At 33.2% G+C, this 26625-nt stretch overlaps 1 protein-coding gene and 1 non-coding gene across 2 annotated transcripts; one reads left to right on the forward strand and one right to left on the reverse strand.

Moving 5' to 3' along the window:
• The first annotated feature begins 5603 nt into the window (after nt 1-5603).
• On the forward strand, nt 5604-5710 carry LOC128286979 (small nucleolar RNA R71). Its single transcript, XR_008277679.1, has one exon. It is a non-coding gene; the product is annotated as a small nucleolar RNA R71 (small nucleolar RNA).
• A 12448-nt stretch (nt 5711-18158) lies between these two features.
• On the reverse strand, nt 18159-26153 carry LOC108464171 (nucleolar complex-associated protein 3). The gene is made up of 13 exons (XM_017764316.2): nt 25786-26153; nt 25382-25551; nt 25084-25259; nt 24707-24915; nt 24488-24590; nt 23956-24119; nt 22315-22453; nt 21711-21887; nt 21484-21620; nt 20201-20527; nt 19808-19947; nt 19599-19696; nt 18159-19084 (listed from the first exon to the last, which is right to left on the reverse strand). Exons 1-13 carry the CDS (start codon nt 25959-25961, stop codon nt 18578-18580), a joined length of 2523 nt encoding a protein of 840 aa, XP_017619805.1. The 5' UTR covers nt 25962-26153; the 3' UTR covers nt 18159-18577.
• Between the last annotated feature and the right edge of the window lie 472 nt (nt 26154-26625).

Consider the following 26625-nt stretch of genomic DNA (forward strand, 5'->3'; position numbering starts at 1 on the left):
GGCCAGGCACACACCCGTGTCCCTAGCCCATGTCTCTCACACAGCCACGACACATCTATGCCACAGCCCGTGTGCAAAAATCTAGACATTCTGTTTATGATGTCATCATTCATTTAGGAGCACACAGCCAAGGCATACGCCCGTGGCCAGACGTCGTGTTCTTCACACGATTGAGACACACGGTCGTGTCTCTACCTGCATGTTTACTACCATGCATACTGCCCTAAAATTTTAGGTGCAGGGGACAAATGGCCATACAACACACCCATGGGGACTGACTGTGTGTCACACATGGCCTAGACACATGCCTGTGTGTCTACTCATGTGGACCTTTTTGGAGGCTATTTCTCAAGCCTTTGGTCACCCTCAAACATCCATACACACTAATATACTTCTCGGACATTTATCAGGGTACAAATGTACACTTTAAACCTTATTAGCTAAGGTCATTCATGTTACTTCATGTCCCTCTTTAACCTATATTAATATTACCTCTTTGTGTTAGGGTTAACATTTCAAAAATCCCATTTTATACTTGGCCAATTTATAACCCATGCCAATTGTGACATAAACCATTTCCAAATGATTTGGCCACATTACACACGTCCATTCATGGTATATCGCATCAACCATCACATGGAACATTCGAGCATAAACATGCACAATTAGTAGGTTTACAACCTACATCAATATGAGCCATATCTCATGACCATATTCAAAATGAATAAGCATATCATTTAAGCCTTTACTTTGGCTAGCCAAATGACACATATAACAAAAATGACCAAGAATCCTATACATGCCATTATAACAAAATAAAAGTTTCTATATACCAAAGTAAGACAAGTTGATAGTGTGATCGGAGCTCCAACTGTCTTCCAATCTTCACGAGTCCGCGAGCACTGTAAGATAAGGGAAAATAGAGGGGGTAAGCATTAACATGCTTAGTAAGTTCGGATAACCGGAAAGTAAACTTACCAATTGTTTAGCATACAACCATATTAGATATTCACTTTAACAAGTATAATATAATTTCCCTATCACATACACTCGATCATCAAGTTAGTCTCATGTCAATACATCATAGCATTAATCTTAGATGAGCTCATCAATTCAAGAAATTCCATTCTCATTTCTCATTTTAACCCCGTTGAATTTCTCAGAATCTCGATGGATATCCCATTTACCATCAATTCATGCAAGTAATCATTTTAAGTACGCAATCCTACGAACCTCGCTCTTACAACGGGATTACCAGTCCAGGCTAAATCCCCTACAACGACATATACTCCTATGAGCTCAGATATGAATTACCAGTCCAGGCTAAATTCAGATCCTAATCGGATTACCTATCCGGGCTAAATCTATTTTAGTACACATATTCTTTAGGAGGCTAGATCACTTTAGGATCACTCGCCAGGGCTAGATCCTTTTTACCATCAATTTATTTCCAAAAAAATCCATCAGATATCCTTGTTATTCAACCGGGACAGTTTATCAACTTTTCCTTAACACAATATTTTTCATACATTATCTCACAATGAATAGCAAAATTATAATTCATACATGAATATACATTTTTAATGTATTAAACTAGTCTACATTCGAGTTACAAGAACTTACCTGGTAATCGTTTCGGATTCGAATTTCGGTTACTCTGAAACTTTTGTATTCCTCGGTCGACCTTCGGGATTGGTCTCTCGGGGTCTATATAAACAACAATAAATTATTAATATCTCACATTACTTATTTTCAGCATAAAACTCAACCCCGGATGAAATGACCATTTTGCCCCTAACCTTTTACAACTTTTACAATTTAGTCCCTAGGTTCATATAATGAAATGCATGTAATTTTCTTGGTTACCCAAGCCTAGCCGTATATTTTTCATACTTATAGCAGCCAACATTTCCCTTCATTTCACATTTTTCTACCCATTTTTACGACTTTACAAAATGGTCCTTTAAGCCATTTCCATGAAAATCTACTTAGTAAAAGTTGTTTACTATCCTTTAAGCTCTCCTATTCCTCCATAAATCATCAAAACACAAGCATCTCATGCACAGGTAAATTTCTAACCATGAACCCTAGCTTAAAATATGGGTAGAAATAGATAGAGCATGTTACGAGGATCTCAAAAATATGAAGAACATTAAAAACGGGGCTAGGGAGCACTTACTATTGAGATTGAAAATGTTGAAACCCTAGCTATAGAGAACATACAAATTTCGGCAGTTATGGGGAAGAAGATGGCTGATTTTAGCTTTCATTTTCTCTTTTATTAATTTTATTACCAAATGACCAGAATGCCCCTCCATACTAAACTTTCAAGTTTTTCCATGCATGCCCATTTTTTTCTAAAAACTTAGAAATTGGGAAATTTTCTATTTAAGACCTTCTAATTAATAATCCAAAGCAATTTCATAGAAATTGCGTCTAGAACCCATGTTTTGCAATTTATTCACTTTGGACCCTAATTTCCAATTGGACACCTTATACTTGGAATTTCTTCATGAAACTTTAACATATGCTTATTTTCATATCCTGGGCCTCATAATAATCATAAAAAATTATTTTAACGTCGGATTTGTGGTCTCGAAACCACTATTCTGACTAGGCCCAATTTTGGGTTGTTACACTATTAATTAAATGGACTAAGTAGCTTTGGAAATGAAAGTTAATGGACTTAATTGATAATTATGTCATATCTAATGTTAGTGGACATTTATGGATTCATGTTTATTACTTGTTAGTTAAAATAATAAAGGATAAAATCGTAAATTAAAATTTAAATAAAACAAACAAAGAAAAAAAGGAGTTGTCATCTTCTTTGTGCTATCACCGAAAACTAAAGGAAGAAAAACACCATTGCTAGGTTTTGGTTTGGTTAAGAGATTTTTCTCTACATGGTAGGTAATTCTCACTTGTTCTTAATGATTTTTTTGTTTATGAACTCGTACTAGCTTAATCTAGCTAGCTAGTGGGTAAATTTGTAAAACTGTTAAACGTTGGGGGATATACTATGAATGAAATTGATGAATTTGTGATGTTAATTGATAGATAATTAAAGTTAGATGTCAAATGAACATGTTTTGTTAAAGGATTTTAGTAAATTTAGGGTTTTAAGATTAATTTATTTAAATGATAAATTTCATATATATTTTGTAAAATGAGGAAAAATAAGGGTTGATATAGGTAAAAGGAAAAATTGAATAATATGGGTTTCCATTAAAAGTGGTTGAAACTCAAGTTTTGGGATTAAGGACTAAATTATAAAAATATTAAAACATTAGGGGTAATTTTGTAATTTTATAATAAGATGGGTTATAAGCTAGAATTTATGATATTAAATTATTGGTATGATTTAATTGAATCAATTTTTTATTTAGGTCAAGATAAACTACAACCTAATTTAAATTGAGGAAAGACAAAAGCTTTGGATTAGTCTCCAACTCTACTTTTGCCACTATAGTTATCGAGGTAAGTTTGCATGAATTATAATCTTATTAATGATAGTTGATTGATTATCTATTAAATTATATTGGTTACAAATTGACTTGAATATATAAATACATCGGCGTTTTGAGTAATTGATGGATAAATAATCTCGTCTGAACCTTAAGAATTCTTAGGATACAAATGACATGTCATTAGGGATTTCATGTTTCAAGTGTTGGTCTTGAATGTCCTACAGATTGCTGAAGTCCTGCATTTGTTGCCGATTCTTCACAGCTCGTGTGAGCAACATTGTGTAGCTAACATTCTGACCCACAGCTTGTGTGAGTAGGCCCATTTCACAGCTCGTTTGAGCACTATTGAAAAGGAAAGGTTACAGTTATATGGAAAGATACACTATGTGTGAGCATTCTTGGGTATCCAATGTAATTCTAGATGGTTCAACGAGTAAGTAAGATAAATGGCAAGGTAAGTATTCAAATGGATAATTGTTCATAATCCTATGAAATGTAAATTTGATGAATGCAAATGAATTGAAGGGAACTAAATGATCATGTAATGGATGGTATGTATATGGAAATTTACTTATGATATGGTTGAACTTATATGTATTATGTATGAACTTACTAACTTATAAATTTGATGATGCTTTTAGGATTGTATTAAGCTTATGAGCATGGTAATGATGTCATGCATATTTTCTAATTGAGCTTAAGAAGGTAAGTTATGTTTATACGAGCTTACTAAACACTAGTTGCTTATGTAGTTATTTTCCTCTATTTTGTAGATTATCAGAAGCTCGATCAGTTGGAGGCTTGTCGGAGATCTATCACACTATCCAGCAATCATTTTAGTAGTTTTTGAGTTATTTTGGCCAAGGTTATAAATGGCATGTATATGACCTTTTTATAATGAATGTATTTGAATATGATAATGAACATTTTGGTATAAATATGTCTTTGGAGTATGTATTTTGTATATTAGACTTATAATGCTTAGGCAAGTTTAAGTCTTTTGGTCCTTTTGGCATATTTATTATGAAAAGTGAATAGTTATAATTGTTGTCATTAGGAAGCTAAGTTGACTATGTTTTGTGCTTGATATGTGGCATTATAGCCTTGTTTGATTGAAGTTGTTTTCGTATAAATATTGTGCCTTTGAATGCCATATTGGTTAGATGAAATAAGCTGCTTGAATTAGTATGTTTAGATGTGTTTGAAAGATGTTTAGGTCTATTGAATGTAAGCACAAATGGAGTGGATGATTGAATATGTTTTGGTCTTGAAATGGTTTGTTTATAAGATCAAATTATGGAGCACACAGGCTTTCACACAGCCGTGTGACACACACAGCCTGGCTACACGGTTGTGTGTCATTTATTATTTTAGGTGTAAGTCTTACATGGCCTAAGATATGTTCATGTGTATCAAGTCAGTGAGTTACACGGCCAACGACACGGCTGTGTGTCACAAGTCAAAAAGTTACAGAGCCTTCGACACGACCGTGTGACCTAACTCAGTGGGTTACACAGTTTAAGAAATAGGCTGGGGCACGGCCATGTGTCCCATTGTTTGAGCACTACACGGTCTGAGCTATGTCACACAGCCGTGTGACCCCTATTTTCAAAATTTTTAACCTTTTCCTAAAGTTTTTGAATTGTTTCAAAATAGTCCTAGATTGATCCTGAACTGTTTTTAAGGCGTCGAAGGCCCGATTTAAGGCACAAATGTATATGTTTGATAATGTTAATGATTTATTAAACAACTTTATTGTTCTGATTTGCATGGTAATGCTCCATAACCCTAATCTGAAAATAGAGACGGGTTAGGGGTGTTACACTAACTCTACTGCTTTCATTTCCTACACTGCAGATGGTCTTTTTAGTGTTTTAATCATATTTGTTAAAGATGATACCTGAGCTGTTAGAGATGTAATTACATCAAGCTCCATTACTTTTGCAACTCGTTCTTTTGATTCCTACTCTGGTAGTAAGGTATTGATAATCATTATTTGCTATCCTTTCCAGAATTTCATAAGCTTCATCGTATGATTTATCAAGTAAAGTCCCATTGGTAGATGCATCAACAACCATTCTAGTAAGAGCATTCAATCCATTGTAGAACATTTTCATCTGTGTCCAATGCTAGAAACCATGCCTTAGGCATTTTCTCAGTAGCTCCTTAAATCACTCTCATGCTTCATGTAATGTTTCATCCTTTGATTGTCTAAACGATGTAATGTCATTCCTCAACTTAGCATTCATGTTAGGAGGATTATATCTTAGCAGAAACCTCTGACACAACTCATTCCATAATGCCACTGTACCTGATGGTAATGCATTTAACCATACTCTGGCATGATCACGCAATGAGTAAGGGAATAACTTTAGTCACAAGGCATCTCCAATAACACCTTGCTATCTAAATGAATCATAGACTTCCAAAAAAGTCATAAATGTATCCTCGAATCCTCAATAGGCAATCCATTAAATTGCCCTACTGTTTGCAGCATTTGAAACATGAGTAGCTTCAATTAGAAATGTTGAGCCTAAAAATATGGCCAGACAATTCCTGGATTTAATTCATCCAAGATTGGCATGACATGTTGTCTAATGGGTCTGTCTCTTTCATCTATTATTTGAGGAAGATCAACATCCCTTCTTTCCTGATTTAGTGGCTCCTCTCTAAACTATTCATTTCCAATTCTTTCCATTTCTCACAACTGTTTTCTTCTTCGCCTTAAGGTTCTATCAATCTCTAGATCAAAATAGTACTTGGTATTGTCTGAAATATTTCTATACATGCACTAGCATAGACCTGAGAAAGAAAAAACAAAACAACTAATTAAACTAAACTTCAAAGAAATTAAGCAGATAATAACAAACCAATTTTTCACCAATATTGTCAATCCCCGGCAACGGCACCAAAAACTTGTTGTGTGTAAATAATGCAAATATGCAAGTGTACACATCGATTTAAGTAATATAATGATAAGTAAAAATCGTCTCCACAGGGATCAAAAGTTGATTTGAATTGGTAAGTATTACTAATGATTTAAAGAATGAAATTGTGTAAAAGGAATAAAGTATAAATTTGTGAAAGGAATTAATGAAAGAACTAATAATATCAATTATAACAAAAAATGATCAAACAATTCAAATGTCGTGGGAATTCACGAGGAACAAGTAGAGAGTGTTCCTGCTGTTGAATGATAAGGGTTGGAATTACTCAGGGAATATTTTCATAACATAATAATGCCATGGAAAAATTATGACTAAAGTACTGCCCAGATATTTACTACTGCAGTCTACTGCTTTCGAGAGTTAAACTTTGATTATTATTCGAAGTCTGTGTATGTCTACAAGACTCACAAATGATGATCTAATGTATTTAATCCTTCAAGACTCAAATCCATCTAAGTCCATAACATGCAATCAACTATGTCTAGAGCTTGCATGCATTCCAAATAAACAAGGATCAAATGAAATAGTAAATTTAATCACAAGCATATCATGGGTATTATATTTAATTCAATATTTACCCAAATAGATCATGGGTTGGGCAATGAATTCCAAAACAAAATTATTCATCAACATATTTCCAGTTTTACAAATCACAAAATTCAACACCAAGAAAATAGAACAAAGGCAGAATTGTAGGAATTTCTTGCTGCACTCTAACTCCTTATCCAAATTATATGCAAAACCCAGGGCAGATTTCTCTTCCCCTTCTTCGAGTCTGTGATCCCCCTTTTTTAGCTGCTCTCTTCTTCTTCTCTTCTGAATTACTCCACTGGATTTTGTTGCAAAGAGAGCAACCGTTCTCTTTCTTTTTCTTTTTTCTCCTCACAATCTGTATGTGTTTTTTCTTCTCTTCTCTCTCCTCCTTTTATAGGGTAGATCCGTCCCTCTTAGCACACCTTTTTTACTTCTATTTTTAGGATGATTTATCTTGTACACGTATAGTTGGCTAAGAGTGACATGGATTGAGTGTTGTGTCATATTCCTGGAATTTTCATGGCATTTCTGTTGGCAATCTATCCCACCATTTTCCATGGAAATGTTTCACATCCTTCGTTCTCTTTTCCTGCTTCTCTTTTCTTTCATCCAACTTGCACTTATGATCAAAGACTACCAAACCTCTTTCCAGTAATTAAAAGTAACATAAATGTATAATTGAAACACAATCCCAGTTTTAGTATGCAATGCTCTAATAATAAGTCTAAAATGCAAACATATTTTCTTAATTACAAGCAAATATTTAGATTTAGAGGTCTAAAATATAACTTTTTTTAAGAGTTATCAACAAGTAAGGCCCATGAAAGGAATATTTCGAGTTATAATTCAATGTATTCCAAAATTTCTATATTTTGGTATCACTAAAGGTATATTTATATTTATCTTAATTTATGTCTTCCATTTTATTAATCTCAAGGTAACAAACAAGTGTCATACCACTAAAGCAACAATTCTGCCAGGGTACTAAATGGGTGAGTTAGTATTTCAACCGCAACAACTCTTGTTAAACCTCGAGTGATGGAAAATGACACTTGATCGCAAAAATCTATATATTTTTTACATCATATTTAACAACCTTGATAAGTTTTACGAATCATGCTTTCAGGATCTTGAAGCAATAACGTTTTGTAATTTGAATAAAAAATGTTTTGTTAATGCCACTTAAAACAATCTAACTAATGTATATATGTCATGTTTTGATTCATTGTGATTCATTCCAAGATTTTAAAATAATCTAAAAAATTCTTTCTAAGTACTACTAGCAAACAGTATATATATTCTAATTGATGAAGTTTGTTTTGACCCACTGATGTTATACCAACCAGACCTATGGAAGGAATATTTCGAGTTATAGTTCAACGCATTCAAAAAAATTTATATTTGTCATTTCAACAGAAACAACTCTTGTTAAACCCCGTGTGATGGCAAATGATACTTGAATCGCAAAAAATCTATTGTGCATTCCTTTTTTTACATCATATTTAAAAACTGTGATAAGTTTTATGAATCGTGCCTTCATGATCTTGAAGCAACCATGTTTTGTAAGTTGACTAGGGAATGTTTTGTTCGTGCCACTTAAAAGAATCTAATTAATCTATCTATCACATTTTGATTAATCTTGATTTGTTCTAAGCTTTAAAAATAAGTCAAAAAATATTTTTAAATAATGTCAACTAAGAGTATATATATTTCTAATTGATGAGTGTTGTTTCGACCCACTAAAGTTGTACTGGTCAGGCCCAGGGGATGTATGTTTCAAGTTATAGTTCAACGTATTCCTACATTTCTATATTTTTCCTTTCCACCACAACCACTCTTGTTAAACCCAGAGTAATAGAAAACGGCACTTGAACAGCAAATATCTTTATTGTATTCCTCTTTTTACATTATATTTAACAACCCCAATAAATTTTGTGAATCGTGCATTTAAGATCATGAAGCAATTGCATTTTATAAGATGACTAGGAAATGTTTTGTTCATGCAACTTAAAAGAATCTATTTAACGTATCTAAGTCATGTTTTGAATTATCATGATTTATTCCAAGCTTTAAAAATTATTCAAAAATTCTTTTTGAACAATGTTATTGAAAAGTATATATAACTTTAATTGTTGATGTTTGTTTTGACTCATCAAATCGTATTGACCAGACCCATGAAAAGATATTTCAAGCTATAATTTAATGTATTTCAAAATTTCCATATTTGGGTATCACTAAAGGCATATATATATATATATATATATATATATATATATATATCTTAATTTACAACTTCCATTCTATTAATCTCTTAAGGTAACGAATAGGTGTAATACCATTTTTTTTAGATGGAAAATGGGAAAAGAAAGAGGGCATTTGTTAGCTTTGAGAAGTCTTTTTCAAACATGGCTAAGGAAAAGTTTGAAAAATTATTTAAACCAAAAGTTCATCCTGAGCTTAGTATGTCATTGGAATCTGTCTTTGTTGATGAGAAAGAAAAATATGATGTGAAGGATTATATCAATTTGATTACTGGGAGGAAATGAAAACTTATTTTTATACTCGTGATATTTATTTCTTTCCAATTGTATGTGATTCTATAATAATCTTCCAAAGGCCAAAAACAATAGTTGTATGGTGAGAGGAAAGAAATTGTGTTTTGATCCCAAAATTATTAGGGTATATCATGAACTTCCAATAGTTCAGACTTGTGAATATACTGAGTTTGTTAATTCTAGGATGAACATAGACATGGTTTATAATGTTTTACTCAAGGTTGTGGAGTGGTTTTTCCTCATGGAAATGACACCATCTGCTCCACCAATCTTTTTCAAGAAGCTAAGACGTGGTTAAGATTCATTCATCATCATATTATGCCCTAAAAGTAACATAGTGAACCATAACATCCTGTTTATCTACTCTTTTTTAGCATTTGTTGAGTCACAAGATTGACATTGGACAGTTTCTTAACAATCAAATCTTCAGTCATTCCAAGCCTAGCCAAACAATTTGTATATCTTGCCTTATTACGGAGTTGTGCTTTCAAGCTGGTGTCCCCTGATGGCGTAATGAGGTTGTGAGTCCATCGAGCAACCCAACTGACAAGTCTTATTATGATAGTTTTGGGTAAACTAGTAACATTTTTGGTTCTTAGATTTAAGCTGATGAACCATTACACGTATCTCAACCTTCATCATCACAATAAGTTCTTCTGGCTTCATCTTCAAAGTCATCAAGTACCTTTAGGAAGGTAAATGCGTCATCACTCATAGATGCAGTACATGTAACACCCCAAACCTAGCCTAGACATTACGATCGGATTATGAAGGTTACATCGACACATAAAACATTATCTGTTTATTTTTGTGAAAACTTAAGTTTAAACCGAGAGTAAATAAAATTAATTAATTTAACAAAAAACATAAGTATCCATAAATTCGTGCGATAGCGCGTTTTGATGAAAACTTGTTTTATTAAATATTTAAAAATAAACCATTTGCTTAAACTAGTTAATATTGTAACACAAAATTTTATTGATGTCAAAACTTTTGCAGCGATAAAATAACATGGAGTTCTTAATTTTGAGAATCATAATTTTCATTGGTTATGTCATCTTGTTAGAAATACCAATTAAAGCATTATGTTTGCAAAATAAAAACAAATGCCAAAATAAGTATCCCAAAAACAAATTAAAAAGTCTAAAAGTTCGTAAAGTCCATAACAAACCCAAAACATACTTAAAGTTAATCCTAAGTCTGAGGATCACCTAAAATGTATTAAAATAAACGAGTGAGCTAAAAGCCCAATTTGACTTTCCCACATATAAAACTTTACTTATAATATGCAATTATGCAATTATCATAACAGAATTTCATATATATTTGAAACATATATCATATCAGAACAAATCCTACCCCCATCTGCTATTTACTAACTCTGTCCAACCAATCACACTAATTAGGACTACATGAGTCCATCCATCCAATCACACCGGTACATGGTGGTATTCCACTCATAAAGGTGCAGCTAAACTGTCAGACAGATATTGTGGTTTAACCGCTAGAATTTGCTGTAATATTGCCAGAATACACTTCCTCCATCACAAATCAAACCCCACCGCGATGCACATGCATAATCAAACTAACATATATTCATATCACATAAAATGTATGGCATGTATACCTAAATGTCTTTTCACAGATCATATCATATCATATAGCTTACACAAAATTAATCCTACTTATCATGCTTTCTAAGCATACAAACAAATAACACACTGAATTTACGATTTTAAAAGCTTACATAATAGCCATAAATCTAATTTCATAGTATACTAATCGGCTCCAAATAAGGCCTACAAATTGAGCAAAATGGGCCCACATGCCTGTCTGTCCCACACGACCTACTTTATTAGCCCGTGTAATCGCACGGGCTATCTAATCAGCCTTTGTAATCACACACGTCTATAACACCCCAAACCCAGCTAGACGTTACAGTCAGATTGTGAAAGCTACATTGTCACGTAAAACATTGTCGATTAATTTACGTGAAAACTTAGTTTTAATTCAAGAGTAATAAAGTTATTTAAAAAATATTAGTGTTCAGAAGATCGTGTAACAGCACTTTGTCGAAACCTTGTTTTATTGATTTTATTAAAACAATAACATTTGCTTACCAATTGACATGTAAAACATCGTATCTAATTTCAAAACCTTCCAACAGAAAAATGCCTTAAAAATTCTTAACATTTAAAATCATAAAATCCCATTAGACATGTCGTCTTAAATAAAATATGGTTTATAAATATTACATTAATGAAATAAATACCAAAACCAAAAATTAACGTCCCAAAACAAATTAAAAATCTGAAAGTCCATAGAGTCCAAAATTTTATCCAAAACATACATAAAAACAAAATGTCTGAACTGAGCTCTAGATTCACCACCAATATGTCTGAACTGAGCTCTAGATTCACCACCAATCCTAAATCTATGGATCACTTGAAATGAAACAAAACAAACAAGTCAGCTAGAAGCCTAATGTGTGACTTGTCCCACATTCAGAATTTTACTTATAGAGTTCACATATACAATTATCATATCAAAATTTTTCATATATTTAGAACATATAGCATAACAGAGCAAATCCTACCCCCGTCTGCTACACACCATCTTCGTCCAACCAATCACACCAATTAGGACTATAGGAGTCCATCCATCTAGTCACACTAGTACATGGCGGTATGCCACTCATAAATGTGTAGCTAAACTGCCAGATAGAAATTTGCAATTTAACTGCCAGAATTTGCAGTAAAATTGCTAGAATACCTTTCCTCTATCGTATCAAAACCCATCCCAAATGCGCATGCAACAACATATAGCATACATACATATCTCATAATTTGTATGGCATGCATACCGAAACATATAATTTATAAAGCATAACATATCACATAGCTTATACTAAACGAAGCCAACTTATCATGCTTTCTAATCATACTCATGTGTAACATACCGAATTTTACATTTTTAAAAACCTACAAAAGGCTCGTGGTTTTTGAGTCTCATTATCGGCCTCTGATCGGGCCTTCAAATTAAACAAAAAGGGCCCAAATGGCCGTGTGGCCCACACGGCCTAATAAGCCAGCCCATGTGGTCCATACGGCCTACCTATTCAGGCCATGTAATCACACATGACCGTATGCTCCACACGGCTAACCACACGATCGTGTCGTGTATACGGTCTGTGACACGGCCTGGCACACGGCCATGTGACACTGGACAGTTTTAAAAATAGCCCCTGTTTTTGGGTTTTTTCGTGTTTCAGTCAAGATTTCAAGTCAGTTTCACACACCTATTGATAGTTTCGATAAACCACACAATAATGCAATCAAAATCCTACATAGGGCACCAAAATGAATTAATTAACAAACACGAATTAACCCAAATTTCACCTTTTCTCCTAAAAGAAAACATTCCCAAATAAGCACACGAGCACTAACTTCACAAGAACACCCTTCGCCTAAGCAAAAACCATGAGAACACTTAACATAATGTAGAACGAGAATTCATACCAATAACTCAAATCTTGTTCAAGAACGAATTAAAACTAAAATAATAGAAAACTAATTTGATGAAACTCACACCACGCTTGAACTATGACTGAAGAGCAAAAATCACGCACGAACATAGAAGAAAATAAAATGATACTAATCAAGAATTAACAAAAAGGAAAAGAAAACTCAAAGGGAGAAGAAATAAAAAGAAAAGCACAAAGAGGAAAAACAAACATGAAAGAAAGTAGGGGTATGGACTGTTTGTTTGGTGAGTGAATTTAGGGATTTTGATCATTTTAATAAAATAATAATAATTTAAAAAAATCATAAACCCACTAGATTTTTACAATTTCAATCTAACTCAACCCACTTTACAAACACAAGGATTCGAACATAGGATCAAAGGGAAAACTAATACCTTACCACTTGACAAACAGGCTCATTCTATCATATCTTGTATGGAAATAAGATTTAAGTTGAATGATCAAGGATAGGGATTGATTCAAATTTAACAAAATTCAAGGAAAAGGACTCGAACCCAGACCCTCATGCACTCAAATACAACACCTATCCACTAAACCAAATTATTTTTTTAACACACTTTAACAATCCAAATTTAAGAAAATTTGGGGCATTATAATGCTTGTGTGCTCCACACGGCTAACCACACACTCGTGTAGTGCACACGGCTGTATGGTAGCCATGTGATGCAGAGCAGTTTTGAAACAACCACTTCTTTTTGGGTTTTTCTAAGTTCTAATCAAATTTTCAGGTTAGATTCACACACCTGATGATATTTCTGACTAAGCACACAATAGCGCACTCTGAATCTTACATACGACATTAATTTGCATCGATTAACAAGCAACTAACAACACCAAAACCTTAAATTTGATAGTCAATACTCAATACATGAATCCCTAAATCTGACATAATCCCACTTACCATGAAATTGGCAGAAACCTAAGCCGTTCTTAATTTATCGAGGGATCGTTAAGCATTGTACGATTATCTCCTAAGAGCACAAGGACCAACAATTCCGACATTAATCACAAAAGAAATTTAGCAAAAACTTCACTTAACTTAACAAAGCTTCAAAACAATTTATACACTTCCCGAACCCGTCGCAAATCCACAACGAAGAATGAAAGAAGATAGGTTAAATAGCAGAATCCAATGGAAAAAGATAGCTTTCAGTGTAACAAAAGAGGAATTTGGAAAAGAAATAAGAGGGGAAGAAAAAGACTAGAAAAAAAAACATGAAGAGGAAAGAGAAAAAAACGTGAGGAGAGTGGGAATGTTGGACGGTTAAAGTTTGGGAGCAAAATTAGGGACTTAATAATTTTTAGCAAAAACAAGGTAAAATATTTTGGTGTTATCCTAACCACCAAATTTTATAAAATTCAAATTGAACTCAACTTCTAACAAATAGCCAGAAACAAAAAAGTATTCCACACATGTGCACAATAGAATTCAAATACAAGACCTAAGGGTAAGTTAAAGCCTTACCACTAAACCAGTGAACTCATCCTTGAGAACAAATTATGAAATCAAAAGATAAGCCCTAAGACTCAAGTTGGACAAAATTTAAAATTAACAGAGAAAAATCCAAAACAAAGGAATTGAACTCAAGACCTAAAGCAGACATTTAAAGCACTTAACCACCAAACTAAATCAAATTATTTATCATAATTTATCAATCCAAATCTAATAAAATTTGGGGCGTTATAGTGTAGAAATTGACAAAGAGGACAGAGATTTAAGATGATCGTCGCATAGCAAATATGAAGAGAATTCATGAGTCTCTTTGTCAGGTTGTGAAAGAATTGGTCAAGGATCCAACAAATTATACTACACTTTTACCTTCTTTGTTTGAAGCGAATGGGGAGTATCCACCACCTAATGTACCTAGGCACGAGGGAGGATAAAGATGATTAATGCTTTATGGAAGTCTTCCAGATTTTCAGTCTGCATATGTATGTTAACTCTCAGTTCTATAATAGACACAAGTTGGTAATAATAACTTCCATCTGGATTTTGTTAATTGGAGTGTTAACTCTCAATTTATGTAGTAATTAGAGTGTTAGTTTGTCTGGATTGGTGTGTCTATGGTTTTTGGTATGTCATTGGCCTGATATGATATGAAGTTGGTGTCTATGTTTTCTAGTGTGCTTGATAGCTATTATGCCTTGTCTTCAAGTTGTTGAGTTTAATGTGCAGGAGTGATGGCCAGATAAAGTGCCCTAGAGAGTTTCGAGCAATTTGTGTGGGGGACTAATTCAAATCTATTTTTTGGACACTAGTGTGCATATGATGTTTGATTTTGTTGTATAAGTGAGCATTTAGTTGTTTTGCTAGAATTGGATCCTTTTTATGCTTGTCGACAGTTGTTATTGTAATGGACACCAATGTGCTGCACCTAGTGCTCTACTTATTTTCTTGTGCTTTATTTGGTTTCATTAAAAAAAAAAAAAACAAGGCAATAGTTTGATTACATAAAAGAAATTGAGATCCATCAACAATCATCAAGACTTCCATGTGAATATTGCCAAACAGTTGGGGAAAGTAGAAAATATAGAAGATAAAAATAGGTATTAAGAGGTAGAATCGATTGCAACCAAATGGAAATCGTAAATGAAGATACGGTAATATTAATTATTTGCTAAAAATTGGAGTTTAAAAGCGAAAATTAAAAATAGAAAATTCAGGTGAAATTGGGTTGAGGCTTGTTAAATTTTGGGTCGAGTTTGGGGTAGTTTTTTTTTCTTATGTGTTAGGCTAGGTTGGGGTCAAGATAGGCAAAAATTCGTACTATTTCCATCTCCAATAGACTTGTTCATGGGTCAGGCCACCCGGTCCAGCCCGAAGGTCCTCTCGAAATGTAGGAGGATTTGAGTAAAAATATAGGCCCGAAAGTGGGCTTGGACAAGAAAATAAGGCCAGCCAAGTCTCGAGTAAGGCATTTTTGGCCCGGGCTCAGCCCGAATTCACTAAAGGAAAAAAATCTTTTTTTTTTTTTGTTAATATTATTTTCTTATAGTTTTCTCCTATTTTGCTACCATTTTACTATTATGTTACTACTATATTGTTGTTATTGTTTGGATATTGTATGAAACTTATTTTATTGTTAATTTTGTTATTATTTTAAAGACATTTGTTAATTTTTTATTATTTTAGATGCATTTGCTTGTTAAGTTGCATCTATCTTAGTGTTATTTAAGTATACATATTTTTTAAATTTATTTTCAATTTGTTGGGAAATATTTATTTTGATGTTTTAGTATTTTTATATATTATATATATTTTAAAATTATATAAAATAATATAAAATTAATATGGGCATGCTTGGTCGGGCTCGAGTTTTAACACTTTTATCCGGGTCAGGCTTGGGCAAAATTTTAGGCCCATATTTTGGGTCGAGACTAGCAAACGGACCTAAATTTTTAGTTGAGCCCAGTCCGAACCCGACTCGGCCCAACCCATGTACACCTCTAATCTTAGCCATACCCATGTCCACAATTTTTCAAATTTAACATGTCAATGTATCCGTGGTGTTATATCCGTATTACATGTCCATATTTCATAGCTTTTCATATTTAAAAGTATTAAACTTCATGCTTAATTATTACTTTGGTCCCTAAAAATATATCGATTTTTTCTCAATTTAGTCCTTAAAAGATTTTTTGGTCCACTTTTATCTATATTGTTATCAAAAGTTCACTTTTGTCCATGAACGTTAAAGAAAACAAGATGAAAAATCTAGCCAATTACAAAGTGCCATGTATCAATTGAGGCGTCACAATGACATCATCATTTAAAAATACATTAAGTGGTAAAGATAATAATATAGATATATTTAAAAAATCAATGTGGGTGAGACCGTTTATATAATAAACATTGAAATGTATAAAATTACCAAAATTAAAATTTGATTAAAGTGATTAAAAAAAAGATTTTATAGATTTTGATAACAGGGTTTCAAATTTCAACATTTACAAATTTTATATTGGTTTTATTAAAATGTGAAAAGATACATTTGTAAGAATATAACTTATTTCAAATATGTAATGGTAGTTTAGTAATTTTCCAACTAAATTGGTATCTAGTTCGTGACACCAATTAGGATTTAAATAATAGTATAATTTAGAGAAGGATGAATAGTAAAAGGATTATCTTAGTAACTGTTATACCTTTCTCTTTATACTTGAACTTTACTTTGACTCTTATTACTAATCGTTTTCTTGTATGAGAGTGTGTGGTCCTTTTTTGATTGGTTGCGATATCTTTATTCACTGTCCCTATTACTTTGCTCTTTGCTTGATTCAAATATCTGTTGGATTATGATATTTATTTTAGAACACCAAACGAAACGTTGTGATAGGTAGTGATTGAATTTGAATAACTTAGAACATGTTTGAAAAATCATAATTGAATTTAGATATAGTTGTTTGTAATTATACATTTGTGGTATATTTAGGTAATCACTATAATTAGTAGGTCACACTAAGTTAAGTGTAACTGAAATGCTCGAATTACATTTCTTAATTCTTATGAAAATGTGAGAATTGAAGTAATTACACAAGTAATGACAAATAGATACACTCAAATCCAAATAACTTTTGTCTTTTCAAACATATCCACTTGAGTTTAAAACCAGATATTTTTATACAATAATAGTAGAATTTTAATTTTAGAGCTTATATTTTATTTTTATTATTGATGAAATATAATTTCCTCTACATTTTAACATATTACATAATTAATTAAGTTACATAATATTTTTTATATTTTTATACTAAATTATATAATATTTATTATTAATTATTTATACTCGATTAAGGATGAAACGATCATATATTTAGATACATGACAACGACGTAATTACGCAAGTCTAGAAAATTAAAATTTCTTGTTATTTTTCATCCAGTTCTTCGCGACCCTTAATCGTTAGACTTTAATACCTTTTTCCCAGGTTGATGTAACAAAATTTAAAATTACATTTTCTGAGTTATAATTGTACCTTATGAATATTTAATTCTTGGATTCCATTTGATCAAACATTCGACCTACGAGTCGGATGGTAAATTAAATAATTTTAACATTTTAATTTTGAATACTAGTGGTTGATGATCTTATCAAGTTAATTGCATATTTTGATATAGAATATATCGTTTACTTAATTAAATATTCGTATGAAGTTTAGCTTCAGAATCAAAGAATAATAAAGCCCAACCCAAAGTCAAGTCTATAACTATAAAGCCCCAAAATTAGACCCCAAAGTCAGGTCTATGGCTATGAAGACTTGGGCTATCTCCTCAATCGCTACCAAATTTAGAAAAATGCAAAACCAGCCCTCCCTAAAAAAATTTTATGGCATTATATCCTTTCCTACAGCATAAATATTGCAATATTTTCAAAAAAAAAAAAAAAAAACTTATACTCATTGAAATAAAAACCATGATGGATGCACTTAAAACCTAAAACCTAAATTGGAATAATTAACAGCATTAACAGACGCCAACTTCCTAAAATGAAGTGAATTCAATGGCAAAACACTCCCTCTGCATATTTCACATCCCAACCGTCGTTTTTGCTTTTTTGCTTTTCTTGTTTGTCAGAGTGGCTGGCTTCCGTTGCTTCTTGTATTCTTCATATAACAGTAGGGCTGATGCTGTCCTATCCAACTCACCCCTTAATCTCTCGTTCTCTTTAATGTCCCGAAGAAGAATGAAATGCCTTCTGAGCTTCTTGCTCACCTCATTTTCATCTATCGGAGGAGGTTCAACACTAGCCAATGTTGAGGCAAGTGCAATGCTTCTGCCTTTCCTCTTATTTGACTTCTGTGTACAGCCCTGTTGGTTGTACCTGAATGACTCCGCTTCCAGCAACAAGTTCTTAAAAGCTTGTTGAGGGGATATGGAGATATAAACCTGGTTCTGTGCAGAATTCATGCTTGAGATGCCTGATGCCAGTGTTGAAATGGCCGGATGATAGTGTTTAGATAGAAGATTTAGTTCCCAAAGTACCGAAGCAAGTGCACCACTTAGGCTGGGGTCTGAGCCATATGGTTGGTATTTCTGTTTTTACATTTATTACAGTGTCAAAACAAAAGCAAAATCCAACAATTACATGCTACTTAAATAACCAAATTCATAAACCAGTGTTCCTTCTACCAATTAATCAAAATAGTAACTAAACGGACATCAAACCCTTCTTTTTTGACACAATGGAAGTCATAGTTTTGGGCTAGGAGTGGCATATGTTGGAAATCAAACCCCAGACCAATAACTAGCCTAAATTGCGGATTAGAAGGCTAATACTACAGCCTAATTTGCAGATTAAAGCACCAACCCAAATCGAGTTGCCACGAAATGTTCACTAACTAAAATTTTCATGCTTCAATTCCTATATCTCTTCTGATCATTCTTCCCATTAATGACTTGCAAAGCATATAGGAATAGAACATTGTAAAAAGAATGACAATGAATTTGCTGGGATATAGGAATAGGACGTTAACGCAGCAAGTGTCACTTTCAACAAAAAGCATATGAGAACTTATTCTATCATTTAAAGAGTAACAGAATATCTTACAGCAATAGATCCTGACACAGAGCCACCACCAGCATCATTTTCTAATAGGTTTCGGCACTTCACATTTCTCTGAAGAAGCTGTTTTAATGTTACCAATGCTGCATATCCAAAAAGGAAAACCAAAAAAAGGAAAAAGAAAAAGGCCTTAACAATACCATAAAAAGGCACTAGAAATCAAATTGTCCAACAATTCAAATAAGTAAACCCACCAGCCATGGATTCAGCAGATGCAAAGCACAAAGCAAATGTGGCTAAGCGTTTTATAAATGCAGCTGCCTTTTGCATGTCATGTTGCCTATCATCACATAGCATTATCTTAAGAGCCTCAGCTAAAACTTCACCTTCATCTCTGCAACATAGACAAAAGCAAAATATTAACACCGGCTATGCGCTTTGCAGTTTTTCCTCTGGTGACTGGCTTTTCTTAAAAGAAAATAAACCTGTTCTTGTTTCAGAAAGTTGATTTCAGCTTTTGAAAATGTTTGCAATAAGCTAGTCTCAACCAGATTTTGTGGCTAGAAAAGAATTTGCGAAAGCTATATTTACTCCTAAGCTCTGATATTCATTAGAAAATATTTATGGAGCAGCAATATCCTACTAACCTTCCAGGCCTGTATTCAAGTACAAGATTGTAAAGCTGGACAAAAAATTCTTGTAAATCAACATTCAAAGCATCAAGATTGCTCCTCATAACTTTAAAAGCAACAATGCAGCAGCGAAGGCGCTCAGACACAGTCAAATTTTGCACTTTCTGGGCAGAACTATCTGAGCTGCTACCTCTAGCAGCAAGCCTTTTCAAATAATTCATAAGATCTCCAATGTAATCCATGTCAATCAGATGAGAAAACTTCCCCAAACCACTTAAACAAGGAGCTAGAAGAGGATGTGCCCCAGACCCATCCGAAATTATATTACCATTTGCTTCAGAACTGGAAAGAAAATGACAGAATTAACTGGTTTGCTAGAGATTTTTAATTATCAAGATAAGACTTGAAAACTTCAGATTAAATAAAAACCAAATTGGTATAAATATTCATATGGTAATTACTTTTTTATTTTGTCAGTATTAACCATCCTAATCCACCATTGTTTGGAAATCTAAATCAACGTTAACAAAATTTCACTCTTTTTTTGACAAAGATACTCTGTTTCATCTATATTACTACATTCTGATACATTTTTTCCCCTCTTATGGTTATGAAACACATACCAAATCTTAAGGAAATTTTAAGATATCATACAAAGACTAGTAATTAAACAAAACGAGATAGGTGTAAAGATTCATCTCTCATCACTTTATTTCACATATAAAGTACGAAGAAATCCTGACAAAATACTGATAGTAACCATCTACAGTTAATACAACCTCCCTCCCTCACAACCACACAGAAAGACAGGATCCTGATCATGTATTTTGTTAACAAGAGGGAACAAATTGGGTTGGGATTGGGTGAGGTTCAATAAAAGAGCATCTTATCAGAGAAACACAATGACCCAGAAACGGCAGTCCAACTGAAAAGTGCAGGAATTCGTTTTTGCAATTGGTTAACAAATTCTATCTCAACATACACTACATCTATCAAATATATAAGAGATTTTTCAATTTCTTTATGCATCTTTTTTTTAACGACATGGGGTGTTGGAATCTAAACTTTGACCTCAGTTGGAGTCATCAACCTCTAAATTAAAGGTCGCTGGAAATTAAATTTCATGCTATTTTCAGTTCATGTTTATGGTTTTCTTTTATCCTCCATTATTGATCAATAGGATAACTAGGCAGCATATCACACTGCCTTAAACAAATTGTAACTGAAAAACTCACTGAGTACCAATAACCAACCACACTGTTCATTGTAATTGTGTAATGAGTGAGGACCAAACACACCTGGCTACAGATGATTGCATGGTATGCCTCAAGATGCGGAAATATGTCTCAAATACAGCAGAAAGTGTCTCAGATTGCATCCTCTTCCGTTCCTCAACATCTGGAGTATAGGAAACAGCTTTATAGTCTGCAGCAACCTGAGCAAAGCATTCAAGCATCAATGCAGTAATATTTATAACAAGAAAGATAAAGCAAACATAAAAGAATTATAGCTATTTTGGGGATACCTCTTCCTTCATCTTAGCTATAGTCTCTTGCTTACTTCTCTTTCTGTCATTTCCTTGAGGCTGATTTGACTCCTCAAAATTCTTTCTCTTTTTATTTTTCTTGTTCTTCATTTTGTTATTACCTTCTTGAACTTCAGGCTTCCCAAGATCATCATCAAATGACAAAGACATTAAAACCTGAAAAGTATCAAAAATTAACCAAAGAAAAAGGAAGTAAGGAGCAGGCAGACAGTTACATAAAAAAGTACATATCATGTGAATTAATAAGGAAACAGTTATCAGTAGCTAATTCGATAAACGGCCACCTGGCAGATTATCAGTTAAAAACAGAGGATGACGTTTCCACATCTTATTAACATCTTAAAGACAAACATTCATAATACAATCTGACGTCTTCAGTTGCCGAGCTCAAACTTGCATTCCATATAACAACTTCAAATCCCTTTCATGTGAGAAAAGGTGGAGAAACAAAATGGAAAAGGAACTTGAACAAAATGGAATTAAAACAGATTCTAATCATGCAACTATTTCAGCTTACCATTATTTGCACAAAAAGCAAAAGGCATACAAAGAACCATAAATGCAGCAGAAATGTATTCAATACCTCAACAGAATCAGGATGCAATTGACAGTCATGAACTTTGACGTGATCTGCAATCAACCGAACAGCCTCAACAGTAGCTTCACCACCATGTTTCCCCTCACTGGTAAAAAGTGACTTAATTGTTGAATAACAAATTCTCCTGTAAACAAGTAGTAGGCCCTTTAGACAAAAGCAACAAAAACGTACTTCATGCAATCATCACTGAAGCAACAATGGTGGCATGTTTCAAGCAGGGTGCAAGACATAACTATCCAAAGGTTATCCAGGATGTGCAGAAAACTCAAATATGAATGGAAGAGAACATTACAATTTTCATTGACGATATTAAAGTGACATCTGCCAGAAATAAAGTGAAACAATACACTGTAGTCTACTCCATAATTCATATGGATTTGGTCTTTTGGCAAGGATAACACAGTGGCTGAGTAGCAGAAAAAGTAACAGGACCTTTCTTTTAAAGGAAGCAACAGAAAATTACCATTCCTCTATGCATGAAATGATCATGGGAAAGATATGGATGTTTAATAGGATTAATTTTCCTTGGCATAAGCTCAAGCTCATTAGATAAGGTGATATGAAATTATCAGCTGGCTTATAATTTGACTTCTCAACTATTTTTGAAACACCATCTCTCAAAGTTTATTTTAGAAGTTCTTTTATTCAAAGATTCATTATGATTAATAAGATTAAAATAAAACTTAACCTAGATCCCCTCTTCCTATTAATCAGTTAGATAACTGTAATATTTCTTTTTTTGGCTTCTTTAAAGCCCATCTATTTATTTACGAGCATAGCAATTTCTACTCACCCAAAAGGATGAAATTTTATAACAATAAAGGCGGTGATAGGAAGGAAATGAAGTGAAGTGGAGGAGAGAGTTGGTGGCAGCTGAAAAACCACTTGATCATGCAGCAGCAAAACATTAGGCTAAAACACGTCTAGCAATTAAGCTAAAGGAAGACTTTTAGATACTTTAATCTATGCTTCTTATAACTCTGTTTTAAGAGAAGAAGCGCTGAAAAATAGTTATGTACCAATGAAATGACTCCTCCAAGCCTATTTCTTTTCACTGGAACAAAGTAGCAAAAGATATGCAGTGCAAATAGGTTCTACAAACTAAATCCTGATCTTACAAATATGGAAAGTAACAATCAAAAAGAAAAGAACAATGAACGTAAACCAGCTATGCCATCAATCTTCCAAAATCTCAAGCTTAAAGTTTTAAAATGACCTAACATTTAAGACCAATTAGCAACAAGCCACATATTAATGAAGCCCATACATCAGAGGAGTAAACTAAATACATTAGATGAGAGTATTAAATTGCTTCCATGGAATTCAACATGCCAGTCCAAAATATAGTTAAACTAGGTAAGTATAGGAGGATTTTCACATTGAAACAAGCTTTCATTTTCCTCAACAGTTTAGCCATTGCACATATGTCAATATCCTATAGTAGGTTTTAGAATTTTGAAAAACAAGTAAGCTCACCTTTTGTATCAATTTTACATCATTGTGCTGTCCAAGCTCAAATTATTCTACTAATATATTAAATTCATTTTAATAACATCAAAACTTGTAAGGCCTTTGAGAAATTACTTGAGGATTTTTAACATTTCAAAGAACATCAATACAGTATACCTTACAACATCATCTGAGGAGCCTATGTTTCTGACAACAGCTACTAACAAGCTTTCTCTGAAGTTAAAGTGAGGAACAGCATCAAGCAAAGTACAAATACAACGAACCACAACATGATGAAACCTGGGCTGCTTTTCTAATGCTAACAACTTCTGCAGGTATCCCTGTTGCAAATTCCCATGAATAGTATGAAGGATGCATGCCCAAATTAATAACAAGTTATTGCACTAAAAATAAACTCGAGTGATGTGGAAAACATCAAATCTTATTATTAGACATACTATAAAACCAGCTAGAAGATGGAATGCCCATATCTTCACAATAGACCAATGCTTCTACAACCTTTTCATATTCATCAGCACATAATATGGTTGCACAAATCCATAGGCCAATTAAGCCGTGTTGAAAGCTTTCAGATAACGGTGATCTTTCTAAAAGAAAAGATGGTAGAAAACCCTGTTTAATTCTGCTGAATACCCACAACATGCAAACTCCACTCAAGAACTGATCATATAAAGTTAGCAGTTCAAACCTTGTAAGCAGAAAGAAGTGTTGATTCATAGAATCGCATTTTCTTAACTTCCTTGGAAACTTTCATTTCTAGCTCTTTTTCAGTAGGTAGCCTAATCCGATAGCTGTATTTAGCACATTCAAAAGTTAGAGTAAAAATATAAATATAATGCAGTGAACAGGAAGATTAATTAAAAGTAGTAATTAAGGGGCAGTAGAGAAGGAAAAAAACTATAGGTACCCTGGAATAATGTCTTTGAAGACAGCCAACAAGGACAGCAGTCCAAGCTTTACAATTGAGTGATCACCATCTTTGGCAAATTGCAACATCTCTTTCAGAGACTTAATGTTTGCCTCTGGGTCTGCAAGTAGTGCCATTCCAAGCTCAGCTAGCTTACGCTTTTTGGCTTCAAATGCTTCCTCAGCCGTGAGGTCTTCTTTTACCTCTGCCTAAAAGACAAGCACTCTTAGAATATTGAATATATATTGGACCATTTGACTCCTAGACGTTCTCTAAGAAAGATCACCAATATTGTCTAAGACATTAGTGTAAAATCTAATATTCATAGTTTTTTGTTTAAATTGAAAGATACATAGAAGAGCAATCTAACAACATACTAGTGCAGCTTCTTGTTGAGTTGGTTGCACTTCTTCAGTTTTAGCCAATTCCTTCCCCATTTTCTTGGCCTCTTTCTTAGTTTTTTTAAGCTTTGCTCTCCTTTCAGCTTTCGTCAGCTTAACTACGCTCTTATCAATGTCTCCTTCATTTTCAGTCACTTCTGCTGTCTGGGAAACTGCATTATATAACAGCATAAACCATTTCATTCTCTTCCATAAATGAAGACACTTTCTTTAGCACTGAAAGAAAGTAAAATAACTTTTTTTTCCATTTTTTTCCAAGAAAAGAATAAGATACATGTACGGTAGTAGACTTCTCCATCCAAACTCTTGACAGGAAGGGCATCAACAGGATCAACTTGAACAACACTTTTCTCATTCTCTTTGTGCTCCAATGTCTTCCTTCGTCGCTTCTCATACAAAGCCTCCAAAGCATCTTCATTCACACCCTCCACCCGAGTGACTTGCCTATCCACAAAACAATCCACAAAACAAAGTTCAATGGAAATATCTAATTCCCATTTCAAGTTGCCACAGTCGAATGCCGTTTTTAAATTTTAACTAATTTCCACTATCCAAATATCAAATCAAAGCATGTATAACCAAAACAGAAATTAAATCGACAAATAACAAATGATTTTATTTTTATAACTAAAAATAGAAGTCGAATTTGAAAATTGAGGAAAAAGAGAAGAAATGGACTTGTTAATAGAATGAGTGTCCAAGCGAGAGACGAAGCCAGCGTAGTCTTTGTTTTCATCCAAGAATTTAAGGTCCTCGTCAGAGACTTCAATATCATCATCTGCTATTTCTGGTGGGAGTTCCGGGGGCAGAATTATCTGCTTCCGCTGCTTGCCCTTCCCCTTCCCCTTCCCCATGGCAATTTTATTATTATATTTTTAATTTCTGAATTAGATACACATACGAAATTTATATCTGCAGCAAGGAGAGGGATGCTAGGGTTTAGGGTTTATCCCTGTTTGGAAACTTTAGCCCACGTCCAATCTGGTCGGGTCGGGCTTGCAGCTAATATCTCGGTCTTCAATAAAACCAACCTTTCAAAAAAGGGATATCTTATTTATTAGTAAATATATTTATATTTATATAAAAGTAAATTTATAAATTAGGGAAAATAAACTGAATTTATCAATATTTAGAAAGCTCTTCCTATCAAACTTGCTTTTGAAAAATACTTTCTTCATTCTCGATGATTAACGTTGATGTTTTTTTTTTTGTGTGACCTAAATTCGATTATCTTCTTAACTTTTTTTCATGTTATTTTAAGTTTTTTACATGTTTAAAGCCCTTTTATTTTTAATTAATAAATCTGTTTTCAAGTTTATTATTTTACTTTAAGTTCAATTTTTAATTAATAAATTTTATATAAAATAATAAATATGTAATTATACAATAAATGTACATTATTCTATTAAAATTTAATGAACCAAAAGCATATGTAATTTTTTGGATTTTAATTAGTACTTTCTTCAGATAACTAACGTTGTAATATTATATTTTAGTAATAATATTCCCAAAAATCAC

The sequence above is a fragment of the Gossypium arboreum genome, chromosome 13 (genome assembly GCF_025698485.1).
Source record: "Gossypium arboreum isolate Shixiya-1 chromosome 13, ASM2569848v2, whole genome shotgun sequence".
NCBI lineage: Eukaryota > Viridiplantae > Streptophyta > Magnoliopsida > Malvales > Malvaceae > Gossypium > Gossypium arboreum.

What these genes read in the sequence shown, in the direction of transcription:
- LOC108464171 (XM_017764316.2), bottom strand. Translation starts at nt 25,961, where the DNA reads ATGGGGAAGGGGAAGGGGAAGGGCAAGCAGCGGAAGCAGATAATTCTG. An exon ending in TAGCTAAGATGAAGGAAGAG is followed by an intron (nt 21,621 to 21,710) that starts GTATCCCCAAAA and finishes TGCTTTGCTCAG; the next exon opens with GTTGCTGCAGACTATAAAGC. An exon ending in CTTGAATACAGGCCTGGAAG is followed by an intron (nt 19,948 to 20,200) that starts GTTAGTAGGATA and finishes TCTATGTTGCAG; the next exon opens with AGATGAAGGTGAAGTTTTAG.